The 21015-nt window shown below is 48.7% G+C and overlaps 2 protein-coding genes across 5 annotated transcripts; one reads left to right on the forward strand and one right to left on the reverse strand.

Moving 5' to 3' along the window:
* Positions 1 to 649: 649 nt before the first annotated feature.
* On the forward strand, positions 650 to 15435 carry asxl1 (ASXL transcriptional regulator 1). Of its 2 annotated transcripts, XM_028994408.1 has the most exons (13): positions 650 to 1693; positions 4812 to 4894; positions 5161 to 5163; positions 5294 to 5411; positions 5506 to 5674; positions 6609 to 6664; positions 8401 to 8485; positions 9041 to 9160; positions 9802 to 9965; positions 10425 to 10521; positions 10625 to 10730; positions 10870 to 11818; positions 11915 to 15435. In XM_028994408.1, the coding sequence occupies exons 1-13, from the start codon at positions 1637 to 1639 to the stop codon at positions 14900 to 14902; spliced, it is 4995 nt and encodes a 1664-aa protein (XP_028850241.1). In that variant the 5' UTR covers positions 650 to 1636; the 3' UTR covers positions 14903 to 15435. The 2 variants fall into 2 exon arrangements, with proteins under 2 accessions (XP_028850241.1, XP_028850242.1); XM_028994409.1 differs by lacking the exon at positions 9041 to 9160.
* A 453-nt stretch (positions 15436 to 15888) lies between these two features.
* On the reverse strand, positions 15889 to 20715 carry pcmtd2a (protein-L-isoaspartate (D-aspartate) O-methyltransferase domain containing 2a). 3 transcript variants are annotated; one of them, XR_003751033.1, is made up of 7 exons: positions 20592 to 20715; positions 19556 to 19872; positions 19284 to 19386; positions 18335 to 18506; positions 18072 to 18195; positions 17292 to 17862; positions 15889 to 17202 (listed from the first exon to the last, which is right to left on the reverse strand). XR_003751033.1 is itself a non-coding variant. In XM_028993726.1 (6 exons), the coding sequence occupies exons 2-6, from the start codon at positions 19860 to 19862 to the stop codon at positions 17435 to 17437; spliced, it is 1134 nt and encodes a 377-aa protein (XP_028849559.1). In that variant the 5' UTR covers positions 19863 to 19872; positions 20592 to 20715; the 3' UTR covers positions 15889 to 17434. The 3 variants fall into 3 exon arrangements, 2 of the variants coding, with proteins under 2 accessions (XP_028849559.1, XP_028849561.1); XM_028993726.1 differs by having other exon boundaries at positions 15889 to 17862; XM_028993728.1 differs by lacking the exon at positions 20592 to 20715 and adding an exon at positions 20384 to 20562 and having other exon boundaries at positions 15889 to 17862.
* Between the last annotated feature and the right edge of the window lie 300 nt (positions 20716 to 21015).

Here is a 21015-nt window from a genome sequence, read left to right on the forward strand (position 1 = left end):
TGTGTGTGTTCAGCAACCCACTGGTGGAGAAGAAATGTAGACACGTCGAAATATAGATTTGCCGATGTTCCCCGTCACACAAATGTTGCTAAAGCTCAGTTGCCAGCAGCAGCAGCTCCTGAAGTGAGCGTTTCCGTGACGTCACGTTCTGGAGGAGGAACTGGTTCCGGTTCCCGGCGAGGGAAGTGGGAGGCGTGGCGCTGCTCGGATGGACGGGAAATAAACGAGAGATTATAAACACGCAGCGCGGCTGCTACAGACGGCTGAGGACTTTATGTTGTGCTCATTTATTCAGTATAATTTAATGTAAAATCAAAAAGCTTTCGATTGCGGTATTACGTGTATTTGTACCTTTGAGGGCTGTAAAGACGGAAGTGAACGCATTTATTAACTGAGTCATTAGACCTGTCATTTTGGTATTCTCAATTCAGCATCTCAATCGTCTTTTATTCCTACATTTTCAATAAGACATTTTGAGAAAACAGACCCAAGAATGCCTAACGCACTCTTGTCTATTTACGTTTTATTAAATGCGTATTCTTTAAAGCCTGGTGAGAAAACTGAACATGTTTGTCATGCGTGTGAAATACATTTGTATGTCACGTGAGGCTGCACAGTCGCGACCACGCCGCCATTTTGGCTCCGCGGTGTCGTACCGAGGCCGAGCCACAATGTCATCTAAACGCGCCCGTCGGTGAACCTCCTAAAGCAGGTCACGAAGGGTAAGAACGACGACTCTGTTAAAGGCCGCACACAGTCACGTGGCCTACACCCGCGCATCCAATTGGATAGAGATGTCTAGCACGTATTATGACATATATTTGCGGCATTGTTATGACGAGATTTAAATATTACGATGCATTCGTTCACACTTTGGGACCACCCCACAACTTTTGATTAATCTCGATGTGGTGTCACTAAAACTAGCCCTATGCTAGCAGCAGTGCGTGACCCCCGTTAACCTGCGTACTGTACTGTAACCAGCTTAATTTTTCCCTCTGCGATTGGGCGAGTTGGTTTCTCTCTTTTTTTTTCATCGACCGAAAGGAAACGTAGCTTTCCTGGCGCGTAGCAAACATTTAGTACTTTTTAAGCCTCGAGCCGTAGGTTTTTTTCGGCCGTCGTACTCTCCCAAACACCGAGCCCCCAGCGGCGGTCCGTGTGAAGTGCAGCCTCCGGACGGGTATGACGGAGTGAACAGGGAGTGGTCGGGCTCACACGCACCACGTCTGCGTCTCTGCTGTGTGGCGTTGGCTTGATAAGCTAGTGAGCGGGGGGATGGGAATCGCTGTTTTTGTGTTGCATTCCTGCAGTGAGCGCGACCTTTGACCCCGGCTGCCGCGTCCTGCCCGCCTTGCGTTCCCGAGTGCGGCTTTCCCCGCAGTATGCTCGACGCTTCCGTGCGCTCGGTTCGTGTTTACCAGCCCGGCTACGGTACAAAGGAGGAGCGCTAGTCTCGCCGCAGCGGCCGCCGCCGATACCCCGAACGCCGCCCAGCAGCCGACGTGGACTGAGAGCAGGTCTGGTCCGCCGAGCGCGACAGAGAACGGAGAAGCCCCGCGCCCCGCCGCACGTTTACCCCGAGCCGAGGTGCAACCGGAGCAGGCGCGTCCGCCAGCCAGCCGAGGACGAGGAAATGAAGGACAAGCAGAAGAGAAAGAAGGAGCGCACGTGGGCAGAGGCGGCCCGGATGGTAATGGCCTTTATTATTGTCATGATTTTTGTCGTTATTCTTTTACGTTTTATTTCCTTCCGGGGGTGGGGGCTGTTTTATTGTCTCCTCGAACAATAGTGGAAACCGACCGGATGGCGTGAGACGAGGGCCGAATTTGTGGCCGCCTCCCCGCAGCAGCTCGAGGGGGCGCTCGGGGACGCGTTCAGTACACAGCCCGTGTTTTTTTTTTTTCATATTTAATAGTAATAATAACAGTACCGATTTGTGTCGCAATGCACATACCGTTCGTTCGTTTTTTTTTGTTTTTTTTTTCTCGAACGTGCCCACGTCAGCGTGGAGAGGCGTGCGCCGCGTCTGACGCGCGCGTAACGCGGGGCTGCCTGCGCGTCTGACCCTTTGTTTGCGAGCCGTGTTGCTAAACTGCACACACCGGGCCGAGCACCCACGGTGTCCACGCTCCTCATCACCGTCGTGGACGTGGCTTGTGTATCACAAAAAAATATATATATTTTATTTCCAGGGGCCCTTTGGGTGGCTTTGTGACAAGCCTGCTACTTTTGGTCGAGCTCCCCTTGCCTAATATTACATTTATACACACGTGTGTGTGTTAAAAGCCTTGATGTGTAGTGTTTATTTTTTTTATGTGCCGCATCTTGTGTTCTGTGTTGGAATATGTCGTGATCGCCGCCCTGAAGCAGTATACCTGCGTCGGGGCCTGTCGGCCTGTCATCTCCCAGAGTGCCGGTTGCCGTGGGTGTGGTGACCCTTTCGTCACCCCGGGTCGGCCTGTGGTTCTCCACGGGCTCCACGTGTTGCCGGGCCAGCGTGGCACCGCAGAATGTGGAGGGGTGGCAAGTGTGAGCAGGTTGGCGGCACGGGACTGCGGACGTGTGGGGTAGCGTGGAGCGTGCGGGTCTTCGCACAAGGATGCGTTTTGGCAGCTTTCGTGGCCTGGTGACTGCATGGCTAGTCTCTCCTGGAAGTCCTGGTGCGGTACTGTACACAGTTAGTTTTCTGGCCCCTCTGAAAGAACGCTCGCGCTGGTGCAGACGGGGTTGTATGCGGAGTCCAGTGCATTCTCGGTTTCTCCTCCCGTCCCCTCGATGCCTCCAAATTGTATTTTTTAAGATCTTAAGCCTTCCGGGTTATAAGGAGAGCATCCATTGCAGCACAGGTTTAGCCAAAGTCTAGGGATTATCTGCCCCAGGTCAGAGAGTAGCATCATGCACTTTCAAGCAGGGACTTTTTTTTTTTTTTTTTTTTTTTAAACATTTGATTTATTGGAGTTTTGTGAATAAAGCGACAGTTTACACTGTTAATGCTCCCCTTTTTATCTATTGAGAAAAAGGGCTTTTAGCTTCTCTTTTATGGTTGTACATGGCATCATTTAAAAAGTGTGGTTCTCATTAAGTGTGGCTTTTATAGCAGTTTGATAGGAAGTGGGTGGGGCTGTCGCCTCCACCGCACACTCACTCCCCAAATTTTTTTTTTTTTATATATATATATATGACACATTTGCCAAGTTCAGTGCTGACCTTTTTATATGTGTTTATTCATTTAGCAGAGGATCTCGTCGAGTCCTTTTATCTGTTCACTGTTAAGAAGCCGCCCTGAAGCAACCAAGGGATAACTCAGTGATTTGTGTTTTTGTTGTTTGAGTTTGTTTGAGCGGCTTAACATCCCGCTTCCTTTCCTTAATTGTGCCAGTTGGCATTCATTAGCATCGTTCTTGGCACTGTACATCCCTTGAGGTTAAAGGAGCAGTTCTGATGATACTTGGGACTAAACATAAGGCATGTGCGACCGAGTGAAACGTGTTGCACGTGCTTGTGGGCCTGGATCCTGACCAGCTCCGCTGCCACCAGTCATTCGGGTTTAGACCTCATCACTTGGTGTTGGTCAGTAGACGTTTAACGAATGGGCCTTTTAAGAGGTGGGCTGTTACTGGAACTGAAATCTGCGGGGTTGTTTATGGGAAATGTGTGTGTTCCCGTGCCTGGGTGGACTTTTAATTGCACACGCGAAAAATTTTTTTTTTCGCCTTGTCAGTAAGCACCGCATAATGAGCGAACAGCGTTTGTGCGCATGAGAAAAACGATTGGTGTAATTTAGAGCGGCGAGTGTGGGGAAATCCACAAGTTGTGGCGCCTCTGCCTGCGCCCATTTCCGCTTTTTTCTGTTTGCTTTCGCACAGTTCCTTCCTCCAGACTGCACGCGCTCGTCTGCTCGTGGTGTGTTGGTTTGCACGCTCCCCTGTCGGTGCGAGGCTAAAGGCTAGCGTTAATGTCCCATCAAAAACGTCATGACGCAGAATGGTGTGCAGCGGGTCGGGTCCTTTTCTCCAAAATGGCAGATTTAATTAATTAATAATTCTGATTAATTCCATAAAACTAGTTAGTGTTTTATTTGCTTCTGTGGTTTGTCTTCATTAGCACCTTTCCACTAATACGCTTGCTTTATTTATATACTAGTGGTCGTCAGTATTTTTCATGCCTCGTGCTGCCCCGGTGACCTCACCATTTACATTTACGGCATTTATGAGACGCCCTTATCCAGAGCGACTTACAATCAGTAGTTACAGGGACAGTCGCCCCCCTGGAGCAACTTAGGGTTAAGTGTCTTGCTCAGGGACACAATGGTAGTAAGTGGGATTCGAACCCGGGTCTTCTGGTTCATAGGCGAGTGTGTTACCCTCTAGGCTACTGCCACCCATCATTTTGACCACGCATTTCCTCTTTTTGACTCAAAGGTAGTGTGAGAACATGTACTGTCATTGGGGCAGTGGTGGCCTAGTGGTTAAGGAAGCGGCCCCGTAATCAGAAGGTTGCTGGTTCGAATCCCGATCTGCTAAGGTGCCACTGAGCAAAGCACCGTCCCCACACACTGCTCCCCGGGCGCCTGTCATGGCTGCCCGCTGCTCACTCAGGGTGATGGGTTAAATGCAGAGGACAAATTTCACTGTGTGCTGTGCTGCTGTGTATCACGTGTGACAATCACTTCACTTTCAAAAGGTCCATCAGGCTAATGTTTTCATCATGTAAGCCTTATGATGGAGGGGTTTCTCAGATAAACTAGTGAATCTAGCTTGTGTGTCTGTGTGTTTCCTGTTCTAAGCCGTAGTCCGGTGTTTCCACAGGTGCTGGAGAACTTTTCCGATGCACCGATGACACCCAAACAGATCCTGCACGTCATCCAGACCAAAGGACTGAAAGAAATGAGGTGAACGCACTTCTCTGGCCATCCCGTTGACCCCCCTTGTTTCACTTTTTTCCGTTCCGTGGATCTGCCCATGCGCTGGCGGTCTACAGTCCCAACATGATTTATGTCCAGCCTCAGTCGTTGTGTGCATGGGAGTATTTGTGTGTTTCACAGCTTGGTTTATGGTGCTTCCAGGCAAGTTGTTCGTTGGACCAGTGCCGCTGATTTCTAATGATTTGTTTGTCCTTCTCTCCTCTTTGCGTATGGGGTCATCGTGGAAAATCTAGAAGGTAAATGGCAAGAATTTGAGTGTTTTTGGGTTTTTTTCTTTTTTGCTAGCGTAGTAGTCATTTTGAGGGGGGTGTGGGGGATTCCACTCTCCTCATTTTCTTTCTTTCTTTCCTTTACTCATCTAACTAGTGGTACCGCTCCTCTGGCCTGTCTGGTCACCATGCTGCACTCCCAGGTGAGAGGTGACAGAGTGAAAAACAGCATTTTTTTCAAGCTGCCCGGCAGGATGAGCCTCTTCACCCTGAAGGTACGTGTGTTTGATCACCATCCACACGTTATATGTCCCGAACTGTCACGAATCGCACAGATGCCACTTATTGACGTTCTTCCACCGCATTCAGAAAAATGCACTTCAGTGGACCAAGAGCCCTACAGCAACAGAGGGGGCAGACGCCACAACGGCCACCACGGCAGCAACAGCCTCCACCACAACTGTAGGCGCAGCCGAAGGGGCGGAGCAAGAGAGCTGCGACTCTACAGAGACCGCCGCTGCTAGTGGTGAGAATGATGGTGAGCATGACGTTTTTTTATATATTATATAAATGCCCAGCCATGCTGATTGGTGGAAATATCTGTATAATTAGCACGCTTGAACATGGGCCAGTCATCTTAAGAAACATTCTCCTGGAAAATAGTGCCTTAAGATGAAAGCATATGAGACATTGATTTTACTTTTCTTTCCCCTCCCCCCATTGAAGAACTGTGTGTTGCCATAGTTACAGTAGCACATTATACAGCCAGCAGTGACCTAGATGAGTGCTGTATTTGTGTGCACAAACACAAAACTCCTTTTAAAGCATAAATGGGGATACTGAGTGGCAAAAATGTATTAGCAGTCTGCTGCGGTAATAGGTGCAATTTCAGCGTCCAATTTACGAGATCAAAGACCGCACGTCTGTCTGCCTGGTGCAGGGGAAGAGAAGCATGACTACTGTCAGAATGGAACGATTGTTCATATCAGCGGAGTCAATTCAGGAGAGTGGTACCTCGAGTCCTGCGTCCGTTGCTTTAGAAGCTCTGTTTTAGGCCATGCAAACACAGCTGAATCTGTGTCAATGCCTGGTCTCTGTGCCAAAAATAGGTAGTCTTCCCCCCTCCCTCCACTCCCTTGCTTTCTTTGGAGATTACAGCTCCTTGTTTATTCTTAGACGAAGCACAGCAGTGGTATAGATGCTACCTGTGCCGAGATATTATATACATCTGGAGTCATATAATTTTATGAAGTTCACCTGTATGTCCCCACCCCCCCTTCAGACTCGAGGTTTTGGCCTTGGCCATGGCAATGCATTTTTAATTTTTTTAACTGACCTGTATGTCTGTGCACCAAAAACATATAAAGAAACTTCTCATCAAATATGGTGATTCAGTCAGTCAACAATTATTAATTAGTCAACAAAAAAATGCGGTTACTGACCTCTTCACTGCTTTCCTAACCCCTCTCCAGCTTCAGTTGATGAGACATCCTCCAGCGCCTCCTGCTCCACAGAACCTCAGACTCGGGTTAGTGACTCTCCCACCTTTCCAGCACTGACCTACTTGCATCACACTTACCTTCTTTTTGGTTAATATTGGGATTTGAGGTTTGTACTTTACATGCCTTTTTAAACTACAATAAGACATTGCTAATAAATAAAAATATGTAAGGCAAATCAGTAACAAAAATATTCATGGCTTTGCGGTAGATTTCTTCTAGGAGACTGAATGGTTGGAAACTGTAACCAACATGAGGCAGGTGGGGTCAGTCACCTGTACCGTAGAGGTACTAAATAGACATTAGGTTTGTAAATCTACTGTCCCATGCAGTTTATCTGGAAACTTTCTGGAAACCTCATTTTGGCGGTTGATATGCAAGCACATTGTGCATTTTTACATTTACATTTGCAGCATTTATCAGATGCTCTTATCCAGAGAGACTTACAATCAGTGGTTACAGGGACAGTCCCCCCTGAAGCAACTAAGGGTTTAGTGTCTTGCTCAGGGACACAATGGTAGTAAGTGGGGGTTAATGGTAGTAAGTTGCCAAACTGATACGGATCCAGCTGTGTCTCCACCTGCGAGTGTGTTTTTGTGTTTCGCATACTGGTAACATAGTGTACAGCACGTTTATAAAGCATGGGACGATGGCAAAGATGCTGATAAAGGCATAAGGAATAAATGGCGCTTGGCTGTGTATAGAGGTGGTGGGTCATGATGAAAGCCCTTTGGAAGCTGGTGCCAAAAGCTCTGGTAAGCAGAAGCAGGCTTCTGCACTCTGTCTGCAAGGAAGCTGCTGTATGGAATTAGCGGGAACATAGACCCCAGTAATAAAGCGACAGCTCGAGCAACGCAACACCTCTCACGTTAGATCTGTAAGTCTTGCTGTCACTGTAAATGAATGGTCAGCAAACACGGTAAAAGTCTGTCACATGTTGTAAAAGTCTGTTACATGTTGTAACATTATCAAATGTTATTTGACCAATAGCGTGTCTAATTAAAAAAAAAACTTCCTTTATTGCTGAGCCTGACCTGTCATTCACTGTCGCTCCTCCGCTCGTCGCTTTATGTAAGAAATTGCCGGAGGATAAACCCACCCTTGCACATCTGTCCGTCTTGTTACACAGAGCTTACTACCTAGTTTACCTTGGAGTACTATAATTGCCACCTACTGACTTTTTGTTTTATTGCTATGGCTGTAGTATCTCAATAGGTGGGCAGGTAAGGGACTAGTTAAAAGTAGGGATGGACAGGCCTACAAAGCTCAGGTTCTCAAGGCTCAGCTCTGCCCACAGATTCTACTGAAAATATAGGCTTCTACTGGGTTTGTTCATCTCGTGTCTGAATATTGTATATTTATTTCCACAAAATGTATAATTTATAGGGCAGATTTTTTAAAAATGGCTGTGGAGCATACCTATTATCCCCACTTGACTATAATGATCAGGGTTATACACAAGCTTTTTATGTTGTTTAAGGCATTGTGAGCATTTGCCTACATCAGTAGACAGAGGACAGGTTCTGTAGTTGTTGGTTCATATTTAATGCTTTGTTAATGCTAAATGTTTCAATAAACCGTGCTCTAAAGCGTAACAGCCCTATAAAACAATTAGACAGAGCAGAAAGTTTAGGCGTTAAATATTAAAACCTCTCAAACCCTTGATTTATTTGTGTGTGCTACCTTACATGTTCACATTCAAATTTTCCATTGCCCTTCCCCTGGGCTAGCGCTCACTGTTTGCCCTGTGTTTTGTGTGTTGCAGTCGGGGAGGCAGCGGAAAAAGCCCGTGATGATGCCCCGTGTGGTTCTCACCCCGCTCAAGGTCAATGGAGAGCATGTTTCATCAGGTTAGACAAGTTGTTTTCCCCCTGACATTTCTTCCCTCCTCTCTCTCCCGCTACCCGTCTCCAAGTGCAGCTTGACGGTGCTTTTTATTTCGCGCAGACTCTTAATTGTGTATTGTTGCGGATTTCCTCTGCCGCAGTCTCCCCCCCTCCCTGTATTCCTTCCTGCTGGTGGCCTCTTGTGACTCTCTGGTTAACCTAATCCAGACTTCGGTGCTTTCTGAAGAGGACAGACACTGACCTGTAACCTCTCAGTGCAGGGCCTTTCTAAATCAGTGTCTCTGAGCCTCGTGTTTTTGAAAGCCGCCTCCCTCGTTCCAGCTTCTGAGCCCAGAGGGAACCAGCTTAGTTTCTCCTCCCTTTTTTCTTTTTTTTTTTTTTTTTATTTAAAATTTTAAGTTTTTATTTTTATTAAAACACACACCTGTATACTCTTTGCCTGTAGTCTCTGTGGTCTTCTGCTGCACCTCTTCCCTTTCTGGCTAAACTGTGTCATTCCTCATGGTATACTGGAGTGTCTCACCAGCCTCCACCTCAACCCCCCACCTCTGCCCCCAGGAGGCCCAGGGAGGCGCAGGGAAGGCTCGAGGGGGGGTCCAGGCCCCACCCTGCGCACCCGCTCTGAGCGCAGCTGGAAGCGCCCCCAGCACTTCAAGAACATGCGCAGCCTTCGCTCAGGTATCCGGAGTTAGAGAGAAGATGCCCCTCAACCCCCCCTTTTACCTCTGCTCAAACCTCATGCCCCCAAACACTCACCTCATACTCTCCATCCGTGGCCCTGAGATCAACCTCCAATCGCTGCAAGAAGGAGGGCTTCTTGTTACCATTGCATATCAATCATTTATGTCAGTGGAATAAAAGCACAAATTTAGAACCAAGCTGACGAAGTAGCTTAGCGCAGCTCTTATAGCTGCGTAGAAACCCCCAGTCTAGGTGTCTTGTGTGCGCAGTCGCACAATGTTGAAATTCACAGTGTGCTACTCACTGTAATGCTTGGTCTTGGGTTGTTATTGCAAAACACGATTGTGTTGGCTGCTCACTGACTGCTGAAATTCATATTGGCTGTTAACATTGTGCCTCCTCACGGCCTTGGCGGTCATGAAAGTTGGTTGTTGCTAACTGAACATAGACTGTGGTCTGTAAGCCATGGCAAATTCCCTTTGGTCGCTTACTAAAAAGCCCCTCATTGATTAGTGCAAACGAATAACGCTGCGCACTGCTCCGCTGCCACCAACTGAAAGGAACGGAGTTAACATATTAGGGGAGTGTGTTGTGGGTTCAAAGTGGTGACTTCTGACTCAAGGTGTTTGTGTTTTCAGGGCCCATGAAGAGGAACCGGGGCGTGGAGGTGGACTTTGAGACACCAGGATCCATTCTAGTCAACACCAACATCCGTGCCCTCATCAACATGCGAACATTTGCAGCCTTCCCACCGCATTCTCAGCAGCAGCTTCTGCAACTCTTACCTGAGGTTGACCGACAGGTATGGGAACATGCCCCCTTTTTCTTTCTTTTTTTTTCCAGATCAGAACCAGCATTAGCTTGTTTTTTGTCTCCTTTCATAATGGATGCTTGAGTGTCTTTAACATGTAAGCAAAACACTTGATATGGGGTGGCAGTGTGTATTCAGCGCATTGTGGATTATGGCTTCTCTTTCACACTTTGCAAAGGTAATGTGAAAGAAGGTTTGTGTAAAACGTCTCAACTGGTTCTAATCCATACACATTTAAATGTATTTTTAGCCAATGTGCAGGGATTTAGTACCATGTTGTGATAAGTAAAAAAAAAATTAAAATCCAAAAGTATAACTGGGGTATGAAAATTTAAGATTGTGTAGGTCTCCCCTTATGAGCATTATTTTGTATAATTGAACCTTTAACCCCTTGGCTGCTTATGTCTACCGTGCTGTTACTTAGTGCTTGGTGTCTCTTTCCATCTGTAGGTTGGTCCAGATGGTCTTGCTCGTCTCAGCAGCTCTGCACTCAATAATGAGTTTTTCACCCATGCCTCACAGAGCTGGAAGGAAAGGCTTGCTGAAGGTATGGCCTACTGTAGCATTGTCTGGTCCAATTTATGGTGGAATGTTGAACAGATCTTTTTGTTGAATTATGGGTTTTTATTATTTTTTTCTCCCTGACTCAGGTGAGTTCACACATGAGATGCAGGTACGTTTCCGACAGGAAATGGAGAAAGAGAAGAAGGTCGAGGCCTGGAAGGAGAAGTTCTTTGAGGAGTATCATGGGCAACGGTGGGAACCATTGACATTATATTCAAATGTTAATGTTCAAGAAATTTTAAAAGCTTAATATGGTGCACAGTGTTTGTGAATAAGTCACATGTCTTAGCAAGCCTAGATTGTGTGTTAAGGAGTTCATTCTATCTGTCAGGTCTGGTTTGACTCGGGAGGAGGCCCTGAAACTGACCGCAAGCGATGCACCAGATGCAGCAGACACAGCAGGCCCTGTTTTGGACAGTGACGCTGCTACAGCGACCACAGGAACGACACCAAAAAGGCGAAGCGTGGGGAGGCGGCGTAGGGAGGGCCGCATGAGGAGGCGGTCTCGGGCAGACCTGCGGCGCAGGGCTCGGCGTACTCTCCGCAAGCCAACACCCGCGGCAGCGGCAGCAGCAGCAACACCAGCTGAAGCCGCGGAGGCTCAGGTTGCCACGGACTCCGTTGCAGGCTCCTCCTCCCCTCTGCCTGACTCTACAGCAGTGCAGGGAGACGATGCCCCGCCCGCGGACTCTGAAGCGGAGGCAGCAGCAGCAGCAGCAGTTCCCATGGCCTCTTCTGAAGCAGCACCCTGTTCACCACCTCAGGTGTCCACACCCACTCCAGCCTCCACGGCCTGTAGCGTCGAGCCAGATATCTCTGCCCGGCTGCTTCCTGACGTGCCAGAACCAACTGTTGCCTCCACCTCTTCGCCCTCATCGTCCTCGTCGTCTTCGTCCTCATCGTCATCTCCCTCATCTTCTCCATCGTCGACCTCTGAAACGCAGGGCCCCTTTGTTGCCAGCTCAGATTCATCGTCGTCCTCCTCTTCCTCCTCTTCCACGGCTGCCGTGGCCACCGACCCCCTGGACGACGGTGCTTCAGTCATCACCACGGGAACAGCGGGCACCGGTGCAAGCAGCAGGGAGAGCAGCCCTGCTGCCAGCCCGGCCGGACAGGCCAAGGAGCAGAAGAGGAGGCCAGACGAGTCCCAGGCCTTCACCAGCTTTCCCGAGAAGAGGCCGCGTCTCGACGAGTCTCAGTCCTTTCGTAACACAGTTGACTGTGTCCACTCGGAAAAGCTGCAGCCCACAACAGAGGAGCCCAAGGTCCCGCCAATACGGGTATGTCACTTTCGTCATTTGTGTGTTAATGGACTGAATGAATTCAAATGTCTGATAATCTGAAAACTTTTTTTTTTTTCTCTCCCAACTTTCCAGATTCAGCTCTCCAGGATCAAACCGCCGTGGGTCAAAGGTGTCCCCACGTACCAGATTTGTCCCCGCATCGTGCCCCCGAACGAGGGGTCGCGGCGCTCCGGCACGGGAGCCCGCACCTTGGCAGACATCAAGGCCCGCGCCAAGGAGGCCCGCGCCCAGCGCGAAGCCGCTGCTGCTGTTGCAGCCACTGGGGACGGGTCAGGGACGAGCGGGGGGAGCGCAGGGAGCAGTTCTGGGGTATCGGATCGCAGCAGTGGGAGGCGGGCCAGAGAGCATCCGGGTCCTATCGAACCGGGAGGAGGAGGAGGAGGAGGAGGAAGAGGACGAGGACGAGGAGACCTGGATGAACAGAGCTCGCCTGCGAGCTCTCATTCGTCTGGAACACAACTACAGCTGTTTGCTGTAGAGACTGAGCGGCTGGCGGCTTCCACCCCAAAGACGGCCCCATCGCCGTCCACCTCCTCCAACCCTTCCTTCCCCCCGTCAGAGCCTTCTCAAACGCCCACCCCCTCACCTTCAACAAGGGGCAGCCCGGCCTCACAGGCTCGGACCGAGGAGCTCTGTCCGGAGGAGAAGTCATCCGCCAGTCCCTGTGAGAAGGCCTCTGAGCAGGCACCAGACGCTCCAAAAGAGACGTCCAACAACTCAGAATCTGTTGCTGGTCTCCAGGATGTGGCAGTGGAAGTAGTGGAACCAAATAAGTCCGCCGCTCCTGCTGCTAAAGTAGAGAGTGCGTCGAGTGAGAAATCGCTGGCTCCCACGTCTATACCAGATTCCCTGCCCAGGTTTGGCACCCAAGGCATGGACGTCATCAGGACACGAGCTGTGCTAGCTCAAGCCTGGGACATTGAGTCAGGTGAAGCTTCAGACCTTCGACCGGTATTAGCTGGTGTTATCCAGCATGGGTCAGACCTCAGAGTCAACCAGGACTCATCTACTGTAAGAACTGGGCAGTCGGAGGGACACAAGGAACAGACAGTCAGAGACCGGGAGTCACAAGCCCACAGAAGTAACAATGGGGCTCTGGACGTGAAGAATCCTCATCCTCCAAACCCGGCAGTAGAGGACGACGCCGGAGAACACAGCGATTCCACGGAAACTGCGTCAGACTTTGAGAACGAGACCCAAGAGGATGACCAGGTGGACTGGCCTGGAGCTGTGGACTGTAATGGTGTACAGGTACCAAGTCAAAAGCCACAGAATCAACCCGTCATCCAGAACCCAGGTCATCTGATCGCCTGCACTTTCAGCCCTCCCCCTCAGCACCAGCAACCAGTCATTCAGACGCACAGCTCAGATTCTGGCCAGAGCCAGTCCGTCATTCAGCCTCGCTTCCCGAATGGAGTACAAAACCAGCCAGTGATCCAGTCCCAGACACAACCCCTGATCCGCAGCCATGTCTCAAACCAGGACCACGCCTCCATCAGTGTAGTCCAGAACCCCCCACAGCCTCATCTTTCTCAACTCGAGAGAGACCAGGGCAGGGGCCACCGGACTAATGACTGTAGCGGTGTTGCAAAATCAGTGATCCAGGCGGACGGGGCAGAGGACGTCAAAACCATGAAATCAATCAGTACCGGGGCGGTCAAAAAGCTCCTGGGATCAGCCCGGCCAGTGTCCTCAGTTGAGGCCAACAACCCACTGGTCACCCAGTTGCTCCAGGGCAGCCTTCCCCTTGAAAAGGTTCTGCCTCAGCCACACTCTACCAGCAAGCTGGAGATCAACAGGTTTCCCGGAAGCTCTCCAGGTCCCCAGCCTGGCAGACAGCCTGGTCCTCATGCCCACATCCCTGGACCTCGGTTTAAAAGCCCCTCCGAGAGCACGGGACCTGCAGAATCTGCTGAGTCGGTCGGCCCTCAGAACCAGAACAAAGTGGCGTCAGCCCGGGCCTCCCCAGGTGCCGGCAGAAGCTATGCTTCATCTGTGCTGGGTCCGATGCCATCGCGACTGGTGTGTCTGTTCGAGGAATCTTCCCCAAACAGGGTCTCAACCTTGCAGCAGTATCACTCTCAGCAGCCAGGTGGCACTGTGCCTCCGAGCGCGGTTCCGGTCATCACGTCCCTCCCCTCTTCCTCCTCCTCCTCCTCCTCTTCAAGGCGCCCGTCGGACAGCGCCGCAGCGTACGAGTCAGCGGTGATCAAAGAGCCACCTACACACGGCGGCTCTCCGGAAAAACCCCCCAACAGCTTCCTGCCGCCCCACTGCCGGACCACGCCCGATGGCCCGTCACCCCCTCATGGCGACCTCTGCCCCTCTGAGGTCGTGCCCACGGTCAAGATCAGTTGGCGTCCCACCAAAGCCCAGCCCCAGGCCCCGACCCCTCATTCGCAGCTGCACCAGCAGCAGCAGCTTTCCCCCGCCTCCGCTGTGAAGAACGAGATCTCGTCACGCCCCTCTTGCCAAGCTCTTGCCAAAAACGCCCCGGCTGGGACGAGCGGCCCCGCAGCTGCTGCTTCTGTCGCATCTGTTGTTACCAAAAAGGAGCCGCTCAGCTCCATGGACAACTATCTGAGTGGCGGAGGGGCCATGGAGGGACTGCTCAACATGGAGATGTCCCTTGCCAGGATGGCCAAAAAGGAGCAAGGCAAAAAGGCTTCACCCTCCTCGTGTGCCACCTCCTTCCCTTTCCAGCTGTACGAGAAACTGCCCAAGCTGCAGCAGAGCGGAGGTGGCGGGGTGGGCGGCGTTCTGGCCGGGGGCATGGGTGTGTCGTCCGGCTTCAGCTACACCGCAAACGTGTCCGTAGTGGACGGCAGCGGCTTGTCGCGGGGCATCACGGACGGCGTGCTCCAGCTCCGGCCGCGCAACGGCGGCCAGGGCGCGGCCCTCAGCATCCAAGCGTTTGCGGACAGCGCCCCAGAGGACGTGGCGTTTAAGTGCTCCTGTCGGCTCAAGGCGATGATCATGTGCCAGGGCTGTGGCGCCTTCTGCCATGATGACTGCATCGGCCCGTCCAAACTGTGCGTGTCCTGCCTGGTGGTCAGATAGTCATCATGCGTTCACATGTCACATGACCGGTAGACTTCAAGGCCTGCTTAGACTCTCCTTTCCAACTTGTCGTCAGTGATTTATAACTCTTACAGTATTGAGGACCTGTTGAGAAGATGAATATGGGGCTTGAAAATAAAAACTGAACTGGGCCGAACTTATTTTGGCAGAGCTGTACACTAGGGCACTAGGCCTTGTATCATAAATCGGTCTGTATTTTTGTTGCATATATTTTGTATCGTAATGATTATATTATTATCGTCATGATGATAATAATGATACTTGTTATTATGTGAATTTAACTGGCACAGTTCATTGTAAATTGTGCCTTGTTTCTCTTGTTTTCTTTCACAGAAACATTTACCTCATTGTCTTTGACACCATTCATCAGGTTTGTGTGAAAATGGTGGCTATTATTGTTTGCGTTATACTCTTCACCAGTCCTCTATATGCTGAGGGTATTGGGAGGATTGTTCTGTGTGTCTTGTCTTGCAAAGAAATATTTTTTTAAATCATTAAACTGGCAAACTTCTTTCCTTTTTCCCCTTGTTGTACATACATTCACTTTTTTTTTTTTTTTTTTTTTTCATTTTCCTATCCAAAGTGAAGTCTGTACTTGGCAGTTAAGCACAGTATTCTATCAAATAAAGCTGGCACTGAGCGGACGAGAAAAGTTCACTTCATACCTGCTGTATACCTCCTTAAAGGCCAAATGTAAGGAATGAAAAGAAGTCAGAAGTGCTTCTTGATGATGCAGTGCAGAACATTTTGACTTTAACAAATGTATTAGGAGTTGGTGTAACAGTACATAGCCACACCGGAACCCTCAAGGTGCAAGAGGCCACTGAAGTTTTTTTTTTTTTTGTTTTTTTTAAAGGTTTTGTAACTCCATATTAGCAGAGCACTTGAAGGTTATAATTACCTGGACGTCCTATTTATGCAAAACTGCTTTTCAGGCACTCTGAATAGTTTAATACACCGTGGGAGACCTTTCATGTGAGCAATTTAATTGTTCATTTTTCACATCAAACTTGAACATGAACAGCAGCGGAGGATACAACTGTTATTCCCCAGTACATACTTGCATTAAAAGGCAAAGTGTCTTCTGCACAACCTAATATCATGTCACAGTGTGACATTATTCCACTGCTGGCTACATTTGGCACAAATGTACTTCGCTGTGGGTATTTTTAGGTCAACAGTATCTCTTTGTCCAATATGTTTGTGTGTGGATTTATCACGTACACAATGCTTATACATCCAGGAAAAGCTGGGTGGTATTGTGCCCAAATCATAACTTAATACTGAATCATTTCAGCATTTGAGTGCACAAGCATTTCTATCTACAGACATTATCAAACTTTCCAAAATGGAAAAAAGGTGTTACATGTTATCTGATGCTAATAGGTAAGGAAATTACATTAAACAGAACACATGTGATGGTCTTCAGATGGTACCATACTTCCACCACCTGCCACGTAGATCAGTACAACTGCATTAAGCACCCTACAAAGCCTACCATTTAAAAAATGCAACCAAGACAAACTATTTGTTGCCAAGTAGAACACAAATCCCCTGCTGACTAGATAGCTTTTAGTACAACATCAAAATATCTTTTGCACCAGCCAGAGGACACAATTCTTGTCATTTAACTCCAGTGTCAGTCACTGTCCAAGGAAACGTCCAGTTATAGAACATAAATCTTGTTTAGGCACCATCTCTGTGGATTGGTCAGTTTGGTGTATATCCAGGAAGTTGACAAGTCGTCAGCTGTACAATGGTTCTACTGTTAAATGTACATATAGTAGCATATAAAGCTGTATTAGCCATCTTCATAGGGCAGTCCTGTGCTTACAAATACATTTTGAATTGGAATAAAAATTGTTAGTAATAGCTATGTCATCCAAACATGGCAAGTGGAGAGGTGAGCACAAACTAATGCATTCCAATTCAGATATCAGACCAGATTTGTAATTTTGTAAAAATGGTCTGGGATGAAGGGCCTGTTTCAGCACTTCCATATTGAAAGGAACCAAAATTGTTAGTTAAAGCGAGACTGGAGATCAAACCGTTCTGGAATGCGCGATTCTTTCACCAGCACTAAACATATCTATCCAAGGAAAGAAACAAAAAAAAACTCCGGATGTCTGGTAAAATAAAATAAATTAAAAAACGCATACATCGAAGTGCAGCATTTTCAACTGCAGATAATCCCAGGCATTGTCAGTCCTCTGTAGCCCATGCTACAGCTGGATGCTGAGGTCCCTGTCCTCCAGTCTGTAAAAGCTGTATGTAGCACTCTGATTTAAAGAGGGGAATGCACGTTAGAATAAGAGGGAATTCCTACTACATCCAAGCCAACAGATTATGTACAGACCATGAAAGTCACCTTGCCTGGAGGAGAAGCCACACAATGTCTTTTCAATCCCGATCACGAAGACAGAAAACAATGCATGTTAGGAAAAAAACATTACTGTATGCTAAAGAAAGCAAGGACCGATGGGGTCTTCTGGAAAGGCTTGAACGGGATCCCTACTTCTCTCTGTAGTAGAGCAGGTACATCTTCAGGGGTTCGGGTAGAGGCAGCCGTAGGATGTTCTCCCTCAGCAGATTGGCTGGTGCCTCCATGAGCAGCACACTACCCTCTCTCCTCCTGGACTCATCTTCCACCTCTCCCACCTCACACTCACCCACCCCATGGCAGTCCTCGTCTTCCTCCTCATCGGTCCCTGATTGGTTGCTGTTGTCATCCATGGGCCCCGGGATGAGACGGCTCATGAAGGCGTAGCGGTTGACCAGCAGGGCAGAGTCTAGGTGTTCCTGTCTGCGTTTGAGTCGCGTGCTGCTCCGTCTAGGCCCTCGCTGAGGCAACGGCCACGTCCCCGATAAAGTCTTCTTCAGGGTCTGTCGAATGGCGATGCGGGATAAGTCTTGTAGGCTACGCACCTCAAACATGGTAGCTGGGTGTTCAAGCAGAGACTAACATTTAGTTCAGACTCAGAATGTTTTGAATTGCTTAGCATTCATACCATATGATATAATGGTATAACTAAATGTCCTAGAATTATTAAGATTAGATGACAATCAACACAGTCATGTTTTATTTTCTCCCGAATGAAGTTTAATTAATTAAATGCAAATTTGATGAACCCACTACACTGATACTCACGCAGAGGCACAGCTCTGATTTTGCCATTTTCTCTATGCTTGGGAAGGACCAGAGGAGCAAAAGACACTGCAATGATTTTCTTGATTTCCCATGAGTTGTACCCTGTCCGGGTGATCTTAGTAAGCTGTGGGTTTGGAAGTAACAATGAATGCCTTTTCATATTTGACTTTGATATTTAGACTTGCTTTAGTTTTATTTAATATACGTAGTGTCAATCCTAAATCTTCGTCTTGAAAAACGATGGAACATTTCACACATTTCACCTTTTCCTCCAGTGGCAGCACCAGGATCCCACCCACTTTGAGTAAGTTCTTCATGTAGTCCTCATGTTCTCTCTGGACTCCTGCTCCACAGTAAACTCTGTCATACTGCTGGCTCTGTGGGGCGATTTCAAGACAGTTTCCAGCCACGAAGGAGGGCTCGCAGAACTCGAACCTGAAAGCACATTAGCAGCTACTGACGCACAAATTCTTTAAATTGCAAAAATGGACAATGTTCCTGATGTTACTGGTGGCCCTCCACATTGTGTATCGCTGAGGGTCTCCTCCTAGTCCACATATGTGCACAAAAAACCCACCTCAATAACCATTTCAAACATCATAGACACCAAGTTATTCATGGGTTATTCAAGGCTAAATTAGAATGCAGGTAGCTGGAACACAACACGAAATGGGCTGAGAGGTGGCACTGAATTGGGGATCAATTCAACTGCCTCCAGTACTGCTCACCTGGTCCCTCCACCGCTAAAGGTTAAAGGAAGACATTCATCTAGACTCTTCTCTGTGTTGACCCCTCAGTGGTGGAATGAACGTCCCCTTGAGGTCAGAACAGCTCACTCACTGAGCACATGTAAATGTATCACCACTCTACAGGTGTTGATGTCTATGAGACGTCTAGCTGACCTACTTCACAGCTCCCTCCCAAAACATTCCAATCACGTTCCATCAGGCATGTGTCTAATGGAAGGAATCATTGTGCTACCCTGGTGCATCTCAGTCCTGTCTCTGGGGTTTGGTTTGGAAAACTGTTCCTATTTTCCCTGTAGGGAAGTTTGCATTGCAGCCTGCCAGAACGTTGTTTCGCTGCAGCCTGACCTTAATTCACCTCTTGTGTCTTGATGGCCTTATAATAAAGACTTCAGGTTGTGGACTCAAAACATTCTGGTAGGTCTACAAATATGACATAATACAATTTACTAAAAAAATTGCCTACCTGTCAAAGCTATCACTGGTCTTAATAAAGAAGTCGAGTTTTTGATAAGCATATTCAATAACATCGGCATGCAGTTCCACACCATGATTCACTCCAAAGGGACCTGAAACAGAGCAGGTATATGGGCACACTTACATATACAGTAACAAAATGGGTCTGATCCAAAAATATACTACCTCAAATTATTACATAATTCTGTATTGGTCTGGAAATAGCAAAACACTAATTTTAGACCATGATGATATGGTTGTAATAATGTAGGTAGAACTCACCTAGTATGAGCCCCACCATTGTGCTGAGATACCCAGTCCCACTGCCAAGGTTCAGGAAAGACAGACCAGGCTGCAGTTCCAGCGCCTCCATCACCTCGGAGTAAATGCAGGGGGCCGAGAGGTGGATGTTGCCATGCCTCCAGGCCAGGTCCTTGTAGGCGCTGTCTCGAAACTCCTCCAGGTAGTAATCGGCCCGGTCGATGGCCCTGAAGGCCTGCTCCACCAGGTCAGTGCGAATGTACTGCGCCTCCTTCAGGTTGTCAATTAACTCATCGTTGTCCTCACCAGCACTCACGGCTCCACCCATGATGACGAAACTGACGAGATGGATAGACAGATATATCTGTAAAATATCTGTATCTGTTTCCCACAGTTTACTCGCATCAAACAAACAAATAGATGTTCAGAAGATTCAAGAAGGGCCTAAAAGGTGTTAGAAACTGGAATTTGACAGTAACATGCCTCCTTCATCTCGATTACACGTTTAAGGGCCTACTCAGAAGTTGCAGGCCGCTGCAAAATGGAGGCGCTGCTGCGGGCGGCCGAACGGGGGCGCTGTGGCGCCGCTCCGCACAAACTTCCCCAGAGACGCGGGGCGACATTTCCCACCAATGAGCGCGGAGTCAAAATGCAGCTGCGCCACTGCGCGTTCAAACTTCGCCTTTTCGCCACATCGCAGAACAGCAGAAATAATGTCGGACACAAGTGCAACCTGCGCCGTGAAGTATGGTGGGAAAAAAAACCCCAAAGGCGTGAGGTAACCGCGGCCATCCAGTATCCTCGCGAATCGTCGACTAAAGTGGGACATGGTGGCAATAATCCTCTTACCTTACTGTCTACAGATAATCCGACTGTTCCCAAATCCAGCTAGAATTAAAAACACGAGTAAATCACGCCCTTCGCGGCAAACAAAGAAACTCGTCGCCAAGCCAGGTGCGACAGACGCCTGTTCCTGGCCAGCTGTCGCTGCGGTCTCAACGCGTTTTTATTACAGCGGCTTGTTTTTTTTTTTGTTTTTTTTATTGTTTTTTTTTACCTGCGGCGAACAGGGGAGGGAGAAGTACGCCTACGCGCTCGCAGCGCGTTCCTCTCCGTTTCTCGCCATTGTCGCTCGATGCTGGATGTAAACACTGGCCAGCTGACGCGCTGACGTCACGGACCCAAACACAGGAGGCGAGGTGGCCCTTCTGGTCGGGGTGCCACCCTCTTCCCGATTCAGCACAGCTTGCTTTTTTTTTTTTTTTTTTTAATTCCTTTTTTTTTTTTTACACAACGGGCTCGACGAAAGGGCTCCCGGCCGTCGTTCGTCTTAACGTGAATGAAAGATCTGCCTGAGTTCTCGTGTTAGGAGGGCTGTTGCCTCCGTTCGCCAGCAGGTGGCAGTCAGTCATTGGGGAAAAAAATGATGATTGTTGACACTGCAGGTCAGACAGTCAAGGAGTGCACAGTCGAACAATAAT

The sequence above is a fragment of the Denticeps clupeoides genome, chromosome 10 (assembly GCF_900700375.1).
Source record: "Denticeps clupeoides chromosome 10, fDenClu1.1, whole genome shotgun sequence".
In the NCBI taxonomy this organism is placed as follows: domain Eukaryota; kingdom Metazoa; phylum Chordata; class Actinopteri; order Clupeiformes; family Denticipitidae; genus Denticeps; species Denticeps clupeoides.